General features: G+C 39.4%; 1 protein-coding gene across 3 annotated transcripts in view; it reads left to right on the top strand.

The window, feature by feature from the left end:
• Positions 1–16462, top strand: part of GPC3 (glypican 3) — a 467577-nt gene that overhangs the window by 229368 nt on the left and 221747 nt on the right. For all 3 annotated transcript variants that reach the window (XM_003272634.4, XM_003272633.4, XM_003272635.4), the window contains one exon: positions 5679–6373. In XM_003272634.4, coding sequence (XP_003272682.1) covers positions 5679–6373 — 695 coding nt within the window. The remainder of the gene's footprint in view (positions 1–5678; positions 6374–16462) is intronic.

The raw sequence follows: 16462 nt of genomic DNA, 5'->3' as shown, positions 1-16462 counted from the left end.
TTTCTTGACATATGCTTTACTCTTCATTCTCTTAACATTGCAGAATGGATGTTTTTCTGCTTAGTGCCTGATAAGTCTGACTAATCAATTTTCAACTTCATGGATTGTGCTTTTACTGTTATATCTAAAAACTTACTGCTAAACTTAAGATCAGTCACCCATAACTCCCACTTTACATTCTATAAGTTTTATAGTTTTGCATTTTATATTTATGTCTATGATATATTTGACTTAATTTTATGAAAGGTGAAAAGTCTGTATCTAGATTCACTTTTTTGCATGTGGATGTCCAATTGTTTCAGCACTATTTGTTGCAAAGATTATTCTTTCTCCATTGAATTGTCTCTGCTCTTTTGTCAAAGATCAGTTGATTATTGTATTTGTGTGGGTCTATTTCTGGGCTCTGTATTTTGTTCCATTGATCTGTTTTTCAATTCTTTCACCAATACCAAGCTGTCTTTATTACTGTACCTTGATGGGAATTCTTGAATTCAGGTCATGCCAGTCCTCCAACTTTGTTCTTTTGCAGTGCTGTTACAGCTATTCTGAGTCTTTTGTGTTTCCATATAAACTTTAGTATTGATGTCCACAAAATAAGTTGCAGGGATTTTGATTGGGATTCATTGAATTTATAGATCATGTTGGAAAGAATTGAAAACTTAATAATATTGAGCCTTTCTATCCATAAACATGGAGTATCTTTTCATTTATTAAGATATTTTTGATTTCTTTTACCAGAGTCTTGTAGTTTTCCCAATCTGTACACCTTTTATTTCCTTTTATTGTCTCATTGCAGTAGCTAGTACTTTAAGTATAATGTTGAATAGGAGTGCTGAAACAGGGACATTCTTGCCTCGTTCCTGATCTTAAGGGGAAAGCATGCAGTTTCTCACCATTAAGCATGATGCTAGCTGTAAAATTTTTTGTGGACGTTCTTTATCAAGTGAAGAAAGTTATCCTCTGTTTCTAGTTTGCTGAGAGATTTTATCGTGAATGATGTAGGATATTGGCAGGAAAAACAGCAAATGTTTTTCCTGCATTTACTGATATGATCATATGATTTTTCTTATTTAGGCTCTTGATGTGATGGATTACATTAACTGATTTTTTTCCCTAGTTTTCTTTATTTTTTTATTTTATTTTAAGTTTCAGGGTATATGTGAAGGATGTGTAGGTTTGTTATATAGGTAAACGTGTGCCATGGTGATTTACTGTGCTTAGCAACTCATCACCTAGGTATTAAGCCCAGCATGCATTAGCTATTTTTCCTAATGTTCTCCCTCCCTCCCCGCCTCAACAAGCCCCAGTGTGTGTTGTTTACCCCCATGTGCCCATGTGTTCTCATTGTTCAATTCCCACTTACAAATGAGAACATGCTGTGTCAGGTTTTCTGTTCCTGCATTAATTTACTGAGGATAACAGCTTCCAGCTCCATTCATGTTCCTGGAAAGGACATGATCTTGTTCATTTTTATGGCTGCATAGTACTCTAAGATGTGTATGTACCACATTTTCTTTATGCATTCTATCACCGATGGCCATTTGGGTTGATTCCATGTCTTTGCTCTTGTGAATAGTGCTGCAGTGAACATACACGTGCATGTATCTTTATAATAGAATGATTTATATTCCTTTGGGTGTATACCAAGTAATAGGATTGCTGGGTCAAATAGTATTTCTGCCCCTAGGTCTTTGAGGAATCACCATACTGTCGTCCACAATGGTTGAACTAATTTACGTTCCTACCAACAGTGTAAATGCCTTCCTGTTTCCTTCCTGTTTCCCCACAGCCTCACCAGCAACTGTTGTTTCTTGACTTTTTAATAGTTGCCATTCTGACTGGTGTGAGATGGTATCTCATTGTGGTTTTGATTTGCATTTCTCTAATGATCAGTAATCTTGAGGTATTTTTTCATATGTGTATTGGCTGCATAAAAGTGTGCAAAGGACCTGAACAGAAACTTCATGTGATATGACCAATTTTACCACAGATCCTGGCATGTACCTTGCAGTTACTTCATAAATATTACTTTTCTTTCTTCCATTAAGGTACCTAAGCTTGAAAACAAGGACCATTTTTATTCTAACCCATTGTGAGGCATTTATACCAGGAACATAAAAAGTTCTTAAGTATTTGCCATTCTTACAGTGCTGGAAAAACTGCCTTGTAAAAAAAAAAAAAACCTGCTTCTATAAGGACTGCCTTACCCTAAAGTGCTTGAAAGAGATTCCATGGTTCATTTATTCCTCTCTTCTTCCAAACACAAGTATACTCTCCTTTTTTTAAATACCCAGCTTACTACTGAAAAGGCCCATAAAAACACATTTCTTCCTGTCTGAGTCTGAATACAGGAACATCAGTATCAAATACTAAAGACAGTCATTTTGCTATAGTGATAGGCTATATGTCCTGGGGGGTAGTAGAAGTTATTGAACCATTTAAAGAGAGGTAATAGCCTGATTGTACACTTCACCATCAAACCACATCTGGAGAATTGTATCCCTTTTTGAACACCATAATTTAAGGAGGACATTGACAACACTGGAGCATGTCCAAAGGGTGGTGGCCAGAATGATAATGGGGCATCTAGATATCTAGAAACCTTGCTATATTAGGACATGTATTAACCCAAATTTATTAAATCTATTTGCCTGCACCACTTATTTTTCTTTATGTTGTAAAAAATTAGAATATTTTCTGTTCAATGCCAAAATGTTCATGATAGCTCTGATTTTACATTGTTTGTTAAAATTTTTCCTGGATATAACCCTGGATTTCTTCCCAGGAAAGAGGCAGAGGAAAACCTCCCCGAGTTGAAGTATACATTATTATCTGACCAAAAAAATCAATGAGCTGAACTTCTTTGCAGTAATTCTAGCCCTTGATTTCATTTCATGAAATCTCAAGTTGCCAAGAAAAGCTGAGCATCACTTTTCACCTAGTGTTGGTTTCTATAAGTCTCCCAGGAGCCTTTAGTTGACCAGTTATGGCTTGGTTTGTTATCCTGTGATACAAAAGTAAGTGGTTTGGGCAAAGCCCAGAGATGTGCTAAGTGGATTCTGAGCTGTGGAAGTTGGAGCAGGGAGCACATATGAACTTGAGGTTCAAAGTAAACCCCTAGTCCTTTTCCCCTGCAACATGCATTGTGATTATTCTTTCTGCAGAAGAGTTCATGATCTTTTGTAATTTTCTTTTTCTATTGATTTAGGAGTGCTAGTAACAGAAACTTTTAAAAATGTTATGACAGTACCGTCAATGGAATCTCACTGTTGTACATCTTGCACATTGGAGAATGAATGCACTGTACTTGAGATAAAGCTTGCCTTGTATAGAATTCATTTTAGGGATGCTTGGATGATTGAGATCTACAGGAGTGGCATATCCACAGTAGTCTTTTCCCTTCTCTTCATTCTGCACAAAGGCAAAGGTGAAAGGTGTGACTCTGCTTTGTTGGTCTTTGGGTTGCAATTTCTTCTAGTATGTTTCCATTTGAAGATGGGAAGCCGATGGGAAAATAATGAGTTTAAAATAGAACTTTACTTTCTGCAAAGGTTTCTGAGACTATGTGTATTGGCTGTAGGTTGAGGGCAGCAAGAGTGTAACTGTTATGGAAGACACTAGTTTGTGTTGATTGCTTCTACTTTCCTGTGTGACTACGGGAAAATGCTTTAACTCTACTGAGCCTCAATTTTGTGGCATATAAAATGGGAGTTGTAATACCAAACTTAAAAGATTGTTGTAAAAAGTAGATACCATAATATACTTGAGAATATTTTGTAAACTCTAAACCATATAGCTTGTGAATTCTTCTGAGACAAGGATGGTCTATCATTTATCTCCATCTACCCAGCACTTATGTGCCTCTAGCACCTAGCACAGAGCCTGATATATAACAAGTGATTGCTAGCTGAAAATGAATGAATAGTTTCAAATCTCCAAATTTCTGATGATTTTAACGAATTTGTTGACTTGTCCTCTGTATTGGGCTAGATAATCTCTTGGCCTCATCCAGCTTTTAGAAAACAAGGATTGAGACTAAAGTAGCATGTGGAGTTTGGAGAGTTGTTATAAGATAGAGCAACTTTCTAGGAATTGCTTAATGTTCTAAACAAACAAACAAACAAACAAAAAACCAAATGAACATTCAACAACTTATAGAAAGGCAGATTTCTTTTTCCCCAGGGACACACAGCTGCAAAGTAGAAGTAATCAATGCAAGCTAGTGTCCCTCAGAGACTGTTACACTCTCACTGCCCTCAGTACACATATACTCAAAAACCTTTTGTAGGAAGTTAAGTTCTGTTTTAAACTCATTATTTTCTCAAGTGAGCTTGGAAGCCCAATAGAACTACACTGGCAATTGTTCAACATTGCTGGGCATGTCATAAGCCCAAGGGAAGAATCTAGGGAGCATGTTCTACCCTGGGAGGGATCTGGAGCAGATGGTGGTAGCACAACCTAGAGCTCACTTCTGCCACAGATGACTGAAATGTTGGACTAAGTGATCCCAAGGAACTGTTGGAGTATGGTCTCTCTAGTAGTCTAAAAGTGGTAATAATTCATTTTTTCAAGGCTCATGAACTGGCATCATTTGGAGTACATCTGTCATGGACCTTTGCACTTTGGAAGGAAGTGGAAGGAAGGACCAAGTTAATTTTAAGTGTCTCAGGAAACTTGGCTATTTTTGTTTTTAAACTCTGTCTTATTTCTTCAAAACCCTATTGTGGTTGTTTTTCCTTCCCTCATATAAATGTAGAACTCTGATTATTTGAAATAATTTGGGTCTGGGATGTTTCAGTTTGGAGAAAATGAGATGGTGACGTTACTACTTTCTCTTTCAAACCAATGACACTGATTGGGCTTTATGCAAAGGGGTTGGGGCGGCAGATGTAATCATGAATTTGTGGTCCCTGTAGAGCAGATAAGGCTTCCAAGCCATGTGGAAGCTGAACTTAGCAAGGAAGCTTAGTAGTTATCCCTCCGGACGTTCAGCTTGCAAATACCAGAGGTGTTGTTTTCAATACCAAATGATAGATAAGTACGTGGATTGTTTTTCCACCCAGATACAAATGCATTGGATAAATTCCATTTCCAGGTCTGGCAATCTGTCAGAAAGCTCTCTTTAAAGTTATCAGGAGAAAATCTACCAAAATGATTAAATTCGTGATAGCTTTTATTCTTGGCTAGGAACTTGCCTCCCCTCCAGGGCTAAACAGGCTTAAATTGTTGTGTGAGTTTATACAATGTATGGTTTGTTGTCAAATATTTATCTCTGTCTAAAAATGAAATGTCCTGAAATACAATTTCTTTTTAACTGAATAAATCAGTGTGAGAAAGAGAAATAACTTCTCATTTAGCCAATTTTTAATCAATATTTTCATGAAAGGCCAAAATGTTAACCGAATCTTGGCTTTTGTCATTTGAAATATAATTTGTGTGTTTAAGAATTTATGTGCACATCAGAATCTGGATTTCATGTTCAGAAAGGAAAATTGATTTATAGGAGCAAACGACTACAAAAGTAGAGGCAATGCCAGAAATGAATGAGAGTCAATTATTTAATGCAAATGGGACCTTAATCACCACAGCAATAGAGAAGTCTCAAATTCATTTACACCCTGGATTTTCATGCTTTAATTTGTACACATTTTTGTGTCTCTTTTTTTTTTTTTTAACAGAGGCCTTTGAAATTGTTGTTCGCCATGCCAAGAACTACACCAATGCCATGTTCAAGAACAACTACCCAAGCCTGACTCCACAAGCTTTTGAGTTTGTGGGTGAATTTTTCACAGATGTGTCTCTCTACATCTTGGGTTCTGACATCAATGTGGATGACATGGTCAATGAATTGTTTGACAGCCTGTTTCCAGTCATCTATACCCAGCTAATGAACCCAGGCCTGCCTGATTCAGCCTTGGACATCAATGAGTGCCTCCGAGGAGCAAGACGTGACCTGAAAGTATTTGGGAATTTCCCAAAGCTTATTATGACCCAGGTTTCCAAGTCACTGCAAGTCACTAGGATCTTCCTTCAGGCTCTGAATCTTGGAATTGAAGTGATCAACACAACCGATCACCTGAAGTTCAGTAAGGACTGTGGCCGAATGCTCACCAGAATGTGGTACTGCTCTTACTGCCAGGGACTGATGATGGTTAAACCCTGTGGCGGTTACTGCAATGTGGTCATGCAAGGATGTATGGCAGGTGTGGTGGAGATTGACAAGTACTGGAGAGAATACATTCTGTCTCTTGAAGAACTTGTGAATGGCATGTACAGAATCTATGACATGGAAAACGTACTGCTTGGTCTCTTTTCAACAATCCACGATTCTATCCAGTATGTCCAGAAGAATGCAGGAAAGCTGACCACCACTGTGAGTACCAGTCTACAGTTGTCAGAGGATTTGGGCCTTATTGGGGTGAGGTGGCCAGTAGCAGGTGCTGATGGAGAGAAATGAGAACAAAATTGGAAGGGAGGGGAACGGGTGATGATGGACTGAATGACCTCACAGAGTTAGGCAGCATATTAAGACCACAGACTATGGAATCGTAAAACCTGGCTCCACCCACTTCCTTACTGTGCGACGTTGGAAAGTCATTTTATCTTTATGAGTTCATTTTTCTGATTCATGAAATAGAAATAAGAATATCGTCTTCATAGGGAATGACATTTGTTAAAGCACTTAGCACGTGTCTGGTACGTGGTAAGTCTTCGATCAATGTTGGCTATTATTAGCATTATTGTCAGTTATCATAATCCTCATTATTGATACACAATAGATGACAAGCCTGTGAAGTGGGAGCTATTATCTTCATTTTATAAATGAGGAAACTGAAGCTTAGTGAAATTGCAACTTGCCTAAGAGCACCCACCTAAAGTTAGTGGAAGAGCCATGCTTCAGAAACTGACCAGGTCTCCCTTTAATTTGGTTATCACCAATTTTTCTGATTCTAATTTCCTCTTGGTGTTTTCAATCATGTATATCACATTAGCATTTCGAGTAGTGACTTCAAACATGAAAGACCCAGCTAGAGTTCACTAATTAAACCTCACAAGCACATAAGCAAGGCAAACAATCCATGTTCTCCAGTGGTTTTGTTTATAGCCTTGATTATATCAGTCTAAGCCTGATGAAATTCGTGATGGAGGAACGGAAGTTCTGTGAGTGAGGCAGCAGTTTGCTTGGTTTCAGTCAGATATTGTTAGTAACGGAATCACGGGAGACACCAACTTCCAATATATAGCAGAACATGTAGCCAAGAGTTACCAGTCAGTTCCCCTAAGGTAGTATCTGATTCCTGAATGCTGCCAGCTTTGTAGAAGGAGGTAGCAGAATAGTATATTACACTACCATTGTTGAGCTTCCACTGCATCTCAAGTGCTATGCTGGCTAGTTTACATAATATCATTTCATAGTAACCCATGAAATCAGTCCTAATAAACCTAAAAGCTGGGTTTTGTTTTGTTTTTCTGTTTTAGAAATATTCTATTTCTGCTTTCTACTAATTATTTTTCGTTGATATACAATACATGTACATATTTTCAGGGGACATGTGATAGTTTAATACATTCATATAATTTGTAAAGGTCAAATCAATATAATTGGGATATCCATCACCTAAATATTTGTCTTTATGCTAGAAACATTCAAATTCTTCTTTTCTAGCTACTTTGAAATATACATGGCCAGGTGCTGTGGCTTATGCCTATAATCCCAACACTTTGGGAGGCCTAGGCGGGAGGATTGTTTGAGGCTGGGAGTTCAAGACCAGTCTGGGCAACATACAGACCCCATCTCTACCAAAAAATAATAATAATAAATAAATACAAAAAATTAGCCAGGCATGGTGGCATGCTACTGGGGAGACTGAAGTGGGAGGATCAACGCTGCAGTGAGCCATGATCACGCCACTGCACCCCAGCCTGGGCGAAAGAGTGAGACCCTGTCTCAAAAAAAAAAAAAACAAGAGAGAGAGAAAGAAATATATGATAGATTACTATACACTATAGACACTCTACTGATCTATCAAACACTGAGTCTTATTTCTTCCTCAAAGCTAGTTAAGTCAGAGGAGCTGGGATTCAAACCCAGACTTTGTTGGCTTGATTGATACACACCCTTAGCATCTATACAGTGCAACTGCTGTGCACTCTGAACCATTGCTTATCCAAAATGTGGAGGGTGGATTAGGCTATTTCAGCTTGTCTTTAAACTCTAGGGGTAATTAGTTTCTTTGGTGAATTAAACTAGGAAAGAGGACAAAAATGATGCAACCCTCAGCATGGCTACTTATGGAGTTGCTGTAATTGCCCCATTCACAATGTTAGCCATTTAAAACACATTTCCTGTGAAAATATTTTATAGTAAAATGAACAAAAATGTCCTATCTAATTACGGTGTTCTTCAGTGGCTAATTATTCCCTTGACTGCTTCACAATTTGAGGCCAGATTCTGGGGCCTTCTGCAAAAGTAAATTTTACAAAACTAGAAAAAGTAAATGTATTCATATGTTCATTCATCTAATACTGATTGAGAGCCCACTGTGTGTAAGACACAAAGAAAGCATGCCAGGGGCGTGGAAATGCTTTCAGTAAGAGGAAAATAAAGAGACAACATTAAAGACAGGGTGTAGGAGTGTTTAAAGGTTGCCTCTGATATTAGTCATTTCACAGCAACACAATTGATCTCGAAAACAAGTATCCTCCTGTGGTGCTTGCATTTATTTATTTATTTATTTATTTATTTATTTATTTATTTATTTATTTTTGAGACAGAGTCTCGCTCTGTCGCCCAGGCTGGAGTGCAGTGGCGTAATCTCGGCTCACTGCAACCTCCGCCTCCTAGTTCTAAGCGATTCTCCTGCCTCAGCCTCCCGAGAAGCTGGGATTACAGGCGCACGTCACCATGCCTGGCTAATTCTGTATTTTTAGTAGAGATGGGATTTCACCACATTGGCCAGGCTAGTCTTGAACTCCTGACCTCAGATGATCCACCCGCCTAGGCCGCCCAAAGTGCTGGGATTACAGGCATGAGCCACCATGCCCGGCCATGTGGTGCTTTTAAACACATGAAAAAATGAGGTGAGGAACTTGTAAGGAATTAAGTGCACTGTTTTGATCAGGCACTAGACATGAAGGTTCGTTTAGGAAACATTTATTAAACATCTGCTTTGTGTATGGCACTTTGCTAGGTGCTGGATATTCAAAACTACCCAAGACATAGTTCTTAAGTCTTGAAAAGGTCACAGTCCAGTTGGCAGACAGACGTGTAACTGAACATATTTCACCATAGTGAACATTTCACCATAATGTGAATGTTGAAAGGGCTGTGAGAGATTTAGCTAGTCCAATCCCATTGATTTACAAAGGAAGAAATAAAGTTCAGGGAGGCTTACCCAAAGTTATATAATTAATGGAGGAGCCAGAAGTAGAATCCAAGGTCTTCTGCTGCTACAATCTAATACTTTCTCCATCATACCAGTCTGTCTCCCCTTAGACGCCCCCTAGACTTTTACTCTAAGAGCTCCATTAGGATTTTGCAAACACATAGCGAACCTAAATTGGATAGCTATTTCTGGCCGCCAAACCTGCTACATTTTAGGTGCATGCACATGCGTGCAGGGGGAGTGCATTTCATGTCATTATCATTCAGGAAGAAAGGCTTTAGCTGTCAAGAGGTGCTCAGCGATGCAGGCCCTTTCTGTTTTGGCCATTAAGGGCCTGATTGCTCCCAGCTCCCAGCTGGTTATGAGAGTGTGAATTCTGCCATCCCCAGGGAATGCCTGAACTAAACCAGAAAACATATGTAAACTCTGCCTTGTTCATGTTTTATGATCACCAACTCTAAGTAATATGTACCAAATGGTGGAGGTAGGGGAATCACTGGCCAGGTGTGATCCAGCCCATACTCAGTACGGGTCAAAAAGGGACTGGGCATTTATGAGGGCAAGGGGAAGTCGGAGCTGCAGAACTCTATTCACATTAACAAACCCACAGAATGCCCCAAAGCAAAAGCTGGTTTAAAACTAAAGCTTTAATGAGATTCTCCAGTAGCACCCTCACCTTCCTGTTGTGATAAAATGTAAAACCCTGCCATTCAGTCCTGCTTGAGGTTCAGTTGTGGTGAGAGACTTCTTTAAAAATATCCTCTTCCTGAGCTCTGCTGGGATATCCTTTCGAGCTGGCTTTAAGCCATGACATGAGGTCTGCCACACAGAGAATTGCCTAGTTGTTTTTGTGGCTGTCATCTACCCAGATTATGAAGATTGTTTTGGTCTTCTAAGTGAGTGTGGTACTGTTTGGTTTTTTAAGTGTGGCTTGTTGGTGCTTTAGTTTTCTCTAGCATAGTTCTCAATACTTCGGACTGCCAAGTGAAGGCAGGCAGACAAATACTGGGGTGTTGTCGCTGGCAGCACCACTGGAGGTGGTAAAGGATCCTGTTCTCAAACTCGGCTCATGATCACAATCACCTGGGTTACTTGTTAGACACATTCCTGGAGTCCACCCCTGCAGATATTCTGATACCAAAGGTGTGTGGAGAGGTCAGATGATTTTGTTTCGTTTTGTTCTGTTTTGTTTTTTGAGACAGGGTCTCACTCTGTCACCCAGGCTGGAGTGCAGTGGCTCGATCTTGGCTCACTGCAACCTCCGCCTCCTGGGCCCAAGCGATTCTCATGCCTCGGCCTCCCGAGTAGCTAGGATTACAGGTGCGTGCCGTAACACCTGGCTAATTTTTTGTATTTTTTTGTAGAGACGGGGTTTCGCTATGTTGGCCAGGCTGGTCTCGAACTCCTGGCCTCAAGCAATCCACCTGCCTCAGCCTCCCAAAGTGCTAGGATTACAGGTATGAGCCACCGTGCCCAAATGATTTTTTATTTAAGAAATGTCCCCGTTGATTCTGATGCTCCCTTGGGAGCAAATCCAGCCACCTCGTTTGGAAGATAAAGAAAATAAGCCCCAGAGGTTGGAAGTGAATGGCCTAAGTTCCACAGGCAGTTAGTGGCAAAGCTAGGACCTTGAATTCTTCATCTATAAAATGGGGTCGAGATATGGCGATTAAATGCAATGTTAGGTTCAGGAACATGGCAAGTATTCACTAAGTCCCAGTCCAGTACTCTTTCTTACTACAGTGATCTAAGTGCCAAATGAAAACTGAGTTTTTCTTAAACTTATTTTTAGGTGCCAAGGTATCTTAATGTTATTTTAGTCTAAATGAAGTAAATAAAAATAGTAAGTGTGTGAGAATGTATGTGTGTGAATACATGTGTAGGGGGGAAGCGAGATGGAGGGAGGGGGAAAGAGAAGATTTGTGCTGAAAAGTCCAAGAAAGTATTAATGATGAGACTATAAATAGATCCGTTTTGCAAACTGAGATAAATATCTATACAAACTAGGATAAATATCTTGGCCCCAAGTGAGAATTGAATAGATCTTTAACAGTATTTGGGTGAAAGTATCACTATTAAATTTATCAGTGCATTACTGAATTCCACATCTTATACCTTAAAGCAACTACAAACATGTACCATTTTGCAATACATATATTTTCAGTGTTTTTACACCCAAACTGCTGAATGCCACAGCTTCTTTTTAAAATATAACTGTTTTTATCCTGAAAACCATTTTGATTGCTGTTACCATATACCTATGTGTGGACTATATGCATAGCCATTGCCCATTTCATGTATAATTCATCCATGTACTAAATGATTAATAATTAGCATGTTGGATGTTTATCCCTCTCCTGGAAACTTTCCCAAAACTTTCTGTAATTTTGTTTACTTCCTTTAATCCCCAAAGTAACTACTCACATGTCTTCACATGGCGGTTTGCACTTTTATTTTTCCACTTGTACACATACATACTTTCTTTATTGGCTCATCTCAGCATTTCTCAGAGTTAGTGCTTCCTCTCCCACAATTTCATTACCTTGGCTTGTTCTATGCTTCCTTGAATATTGTGTAGAATTTCAACGTTTTCCACCACCATTACTTCTCCCTTTCTTTTTTCGTTGTGATATTCATTTTAGCACTATCTGAAATAGGATTCGTTGCAGGAAGCATTTATTGAGCACCTAATAATGGAAGCACTATGATAGCCACTGGGGATCAGAGGTAGTAGCTAGAAAGATGCACATGACTGTGTTGTGTTGCCCTCAGTGGTCACTTGGCTAGTAGGTGGCAGAACTAGTATTCAAAGCTGAACCTGTCTGACTCCAAAGCTCATGCTCTTAACCATTACTCTATATTCCTCTCTCAAGTAGTTCCATTCTCTTCAGCAGAATCTTTATTCCCCAAACACAGACTAAGTAGGTTTTTATTATATTATTTAATATCCTGTATTACTTCCTACTGTTTTTCCAGCTGCACAATCAGTTTTTGAATTCATTCTCCCTCCTTGGAGACTTTTGCTCTAGTATTTCCCAATGAAGTACTAAAAGGCATGAGATTTTTCATCTTCCTAACACTTAAAGGAACAGAGTAGTTTCATGGAAGAGAAGGAATGTTTGTGCAGGTGATGGAAGGTCCAGTCACACAGTCAGATGACTTGGCCTAGAATCTATGTGAGCAGTGCCGGTGGTGAGAAAGAGGTTCTCTTCCACTTGCAAAGTTGGAAATCTGCCGATTGGACCAACAGATAGTTTTTAATGCATCTGCCTTTGATTCCAGACAGTAGAAGAACATCAGATCTCCAGTATGGAGTGTCCTTGGTATTTAATAATAGTAACATTGCCTACTGAGAACCTAACGTATCCAAATACATCCATTTCCTTTGCTAGAATTTCTGAAGTCAGTATTTATTTTTGTGTGCCAGGAAGCTCTGGGGAAGATTCTCTGTTGATCCTCAATAATAATTAATTCCATCGAACTCATATTTTGCTGTCAGTGTGAGTGACTGTAACTCATCAGAATTTCCAAGATTAGCCTTACCTTCCTCTCCACTGTTGAAGGCTGAGGTTATTTCTCAGGTGTCAGAATGTCAGTGTTTTTCTCCTCATGCTATCACTTTGGACTTTCATTTCTCAGTCTCAGACAGAGATACCTTGTCTGAATTTATACAAGATGTTTTCAGTACCAAGTGATTTGAAAGTGATAAAAAGAAGTAAATGGCTCACTACCTAATTAGTGTCTGCAGGTCAGCATCTAGAACAATGGTAAGCAACTTTACTTACACGAGGTTTATTTCTGGAAAGACAAAAACTGTTTACAGACTGCCACCATTTTTTCATTCACAATCAAAATAGCTTCAGTGATTTCCATGGAGAAAATATATAGTTTTAAAACACATATTACCTATTTATTGCAAGAATACAAATGAAAAAATTGGCACCATGTTTTAGGCAATAAATGTTAACTTTATGGTAGGTTTCAAAAAGTGGTTACATAAGGGGAACTTTTTTTTAATGTTTCATCCTGAAATTATACATATATTACAGGTCATATTAAGAAATTAGATGGGTTCTTCATAAATCTAGAATTGCCTGCCCTTGCCTTGGCATAATTGCCAGTTGCTTATATGTTCTGAATTTTTAGAGATAAATTTTACATCCCTTCTGTGGTCAGTGGACTGATGTGGCAGGAACACAACCTCAAGAGCTGTGAAAGATCTGAGATTTTTACCCTGATTGCAAGCAAACTAGTTAGCCTGCTGCAGTTTCATCGATGTTAGTTAATGGCTAAGACTACTGAGTCAGAGATGAAGGACAGTTTATTGCTTACAGCAATAGCAGCAGCCAGAGTATTAGCATTTGTGCCAGATCCCTGAGTCCCAATTCCCACAGGGTAAGGCAAAGAGAGCTGAATGACTCCTGTACACATAGTGAGTTGTATTATAGAAGAGAAACTTTGAACTTAGGGAACTCAAGTCTTTTATAATAGATGGTAAGCCCACCTGCTGTTTAAAGGGAAATATCATCTCTATCTTCCAAGGCTGTTGGCTATACAAAGATAGTTGAAAAGATAGTCTGGAACAAAAGGTAGTCAGTTCGTCTGTTCCTAAGACATGCCAAAGCACAAGAGATCCATGGAGAATTGTCTTCCAACACATGGTCCCCCACCCTTGGATGGCTCCAAGAACCTTTCAAGTTCTCAATGCTTTTGGAGGATCTGGCAAGGAAATTAGAAGTTAGTAAAAGACAGTTAGTTCAACCCTGACTGATTGGCTGAAAAGCAGGCCCATGTGCCACCTGTTGGAGGGTAGCAGAAGGCATATCCAAATACTGAGAACAGTGGCAGTTTTCTCAGCTCTTCAGAGAATACTTTAAAAGGAAAGTATCAAAGAGGCACCTGTTTGTTGCTTCTCATTAGCAGTAAACTCTTCTACTGTGGGCCTCCAGCTACTCCACTGCTCTCTTTGTCTCTAAGCTGTCATTTCCTTTCTTGCTCTGTTCAGGCTATAGGGTTGGGAGTTTTGTGTTGCTAAGTGACTTGGCTGAATTAAGTTTTCTCTTTTATTGCACTTCTAGAGTGAAGCATTGTGTTGACCACAGAGTGGTAAGCACATGCTTATCCATGCCTGCTGGCAGTGACAGAGGACGGATTCGTCCTCAGAGTGTATTCAGAAAGGTCAGAAAGCCAGGGATATTTGCCCAAGTAGGCAGAAGTCCAAGAAGATCTCACCATGGCCTGATATTCTGAGTACCCCTGTGGTCCTGAGACAACAGTGAGGGAGCCAACAATGCCTTTTTTAAAATAAACTTTAAGTTCTGGGATACACGTGCAGAACATGCAGGTTTGTTACATAGGTATACGTGTGCCATGGTGGTTTGCTGCACCCATCAACCTGTCATCTACATTAGGTATTTCTCCTAATGCTATCCCTCCCCAACCCCCCACCCCCCGACAGGCCCCAGTGTGCGATGTTCCCCTCCCTGTGTCCATGTGTTCTCATTGTTCAACTCCTACTTACGAATGAGAACATATGGTGTTTGGTTTTCTGTTCCTGTGTTAGTTTGCTGAGAATGATGGTTTCCAGCTTCGTCCATGTCCCTGCAAAGGACATGAACTCATCCTTTTTTATGGCTGCATAGTATTACATGGTGTATATGTGCCACATTTTCTTTATCCAGTCTAACATTGATTGGCATTTGGGTTGGTTCCAAGTCTTTGTTATTGTGAACAGTGCTGCAATAAACCTACATGTGCATGTGTCTTTATAGTAGAATGATTTATAATCCTTTGGGTATATACCCAGTAATGGGATTGCTGGGTCAAATGGTATTTCTGGTTCTAGATCCTTGAGGAATCGCCACACTGTCTTCCACGATGGTTGAACTAATTTACACCTCCCACCAACAGTGTAAAAACATTCATATTTCTCCACATTCTCTCCAGCATCTGTTGTTTCCTGACTTTTTAATGATTGCCATTCTAACTGACATGAGATGGTATCTCATTGTGGTTTTGATTTGCATTTCTCTAATGACCACTGACGATGAGCTTTTTCTCATATGTTTGTTGGCCACATAAATGTCTTCTTTTGACAAATGTCTGTTCATATGCTTTGCCCACTTCTTGATGAGTTATTAGTATTTTTTCTTATAAATTTGTTTAAGTTCCTTGTAGATTCTGGATATTAGCACTTTGTCAGGTGGATAGATTGCAAAAATTTTCTCCCATTCTGTAGGTTGCCTGTTCACTCTGATGATAGTTTCTTCTGCTGTGCAGAAGTTCTTTAGTTTAATTAGATCCCATATGTCAATTTTGGCTTTTGTTGTCATTGCTTTTGGTGTTTTAGTCATGAAGTCTTTGCCCATGCCTATGTCCTGAATGGTATTGCCTAGGTTTTCTTCTAGGATTTTTATGGTTTTAGGTTTTACGTTTAAGTCTTTAATCTACCTTGAGTTAATTTTTGTATAAGGTGTAAGGAAGAGGTCCAGTTTTAGTTTTCTACATATGGCTAGCCAGTTTTCCCAACACCATTTATTAAATAGGGAATCCTTTCCCCATTGCTTGTTGTTCTCAGGTTTGTCAAAGATCAGATGGTTGTAGATGTGTGGCATTATTTCTGAGGCCTCTGTTCTGTTCCATTGGTCTGTATATCTGTTTTGGCATCACACTGCCTGACTTCAAACTATATACTACAAGGCTACAGTAACCACAGTGCCTTTTTAAAAAGATGTCGAGTGGCTAGGGAATCAGAGTACAGTGAAAGTAGCCTCCTACCTTGTGGGGGCAGAAAAGCCCCTGGATAAGTATCTCCCTTCATTAGAAAAGCTGAAATGCCACACAAAACAGGTCATATACACTGTGATTTCCCTGTGATTCAATTTCCCCGACTTGGAGCAAGGTTCCTCTTGGCGAGTGTAGTTCTGCATTGTCCACTCACAATGGTACCACAAGTAACCTTGGCTCACTGACCTCTTATGCCCATGCATTTTGCTGTCTTGCTCAGGTATCTGGCAGAAAAATGTTTTCTAACTTGACTGTTTCTTAAAAGGACCATTCCTCCTGCCCCTACCTTA

This window comes from Nomascus leucogenys, chromosome X (assembly GCF_006542625.1).
Source record: "Nomascus leucogenys isolate Asia chromosome X, Asia_NLE_v1, whole genome shotgun sequence".
Lineage (NCBI taxonomy): Eukaryota > Metazoa > Chordata > Mammalia > Primates > Hylobatidae > Nomascus > Nomascus leucogenys.
This window is presented reverse-complemented; position numbering and strand designations above follow the sequence as displayed.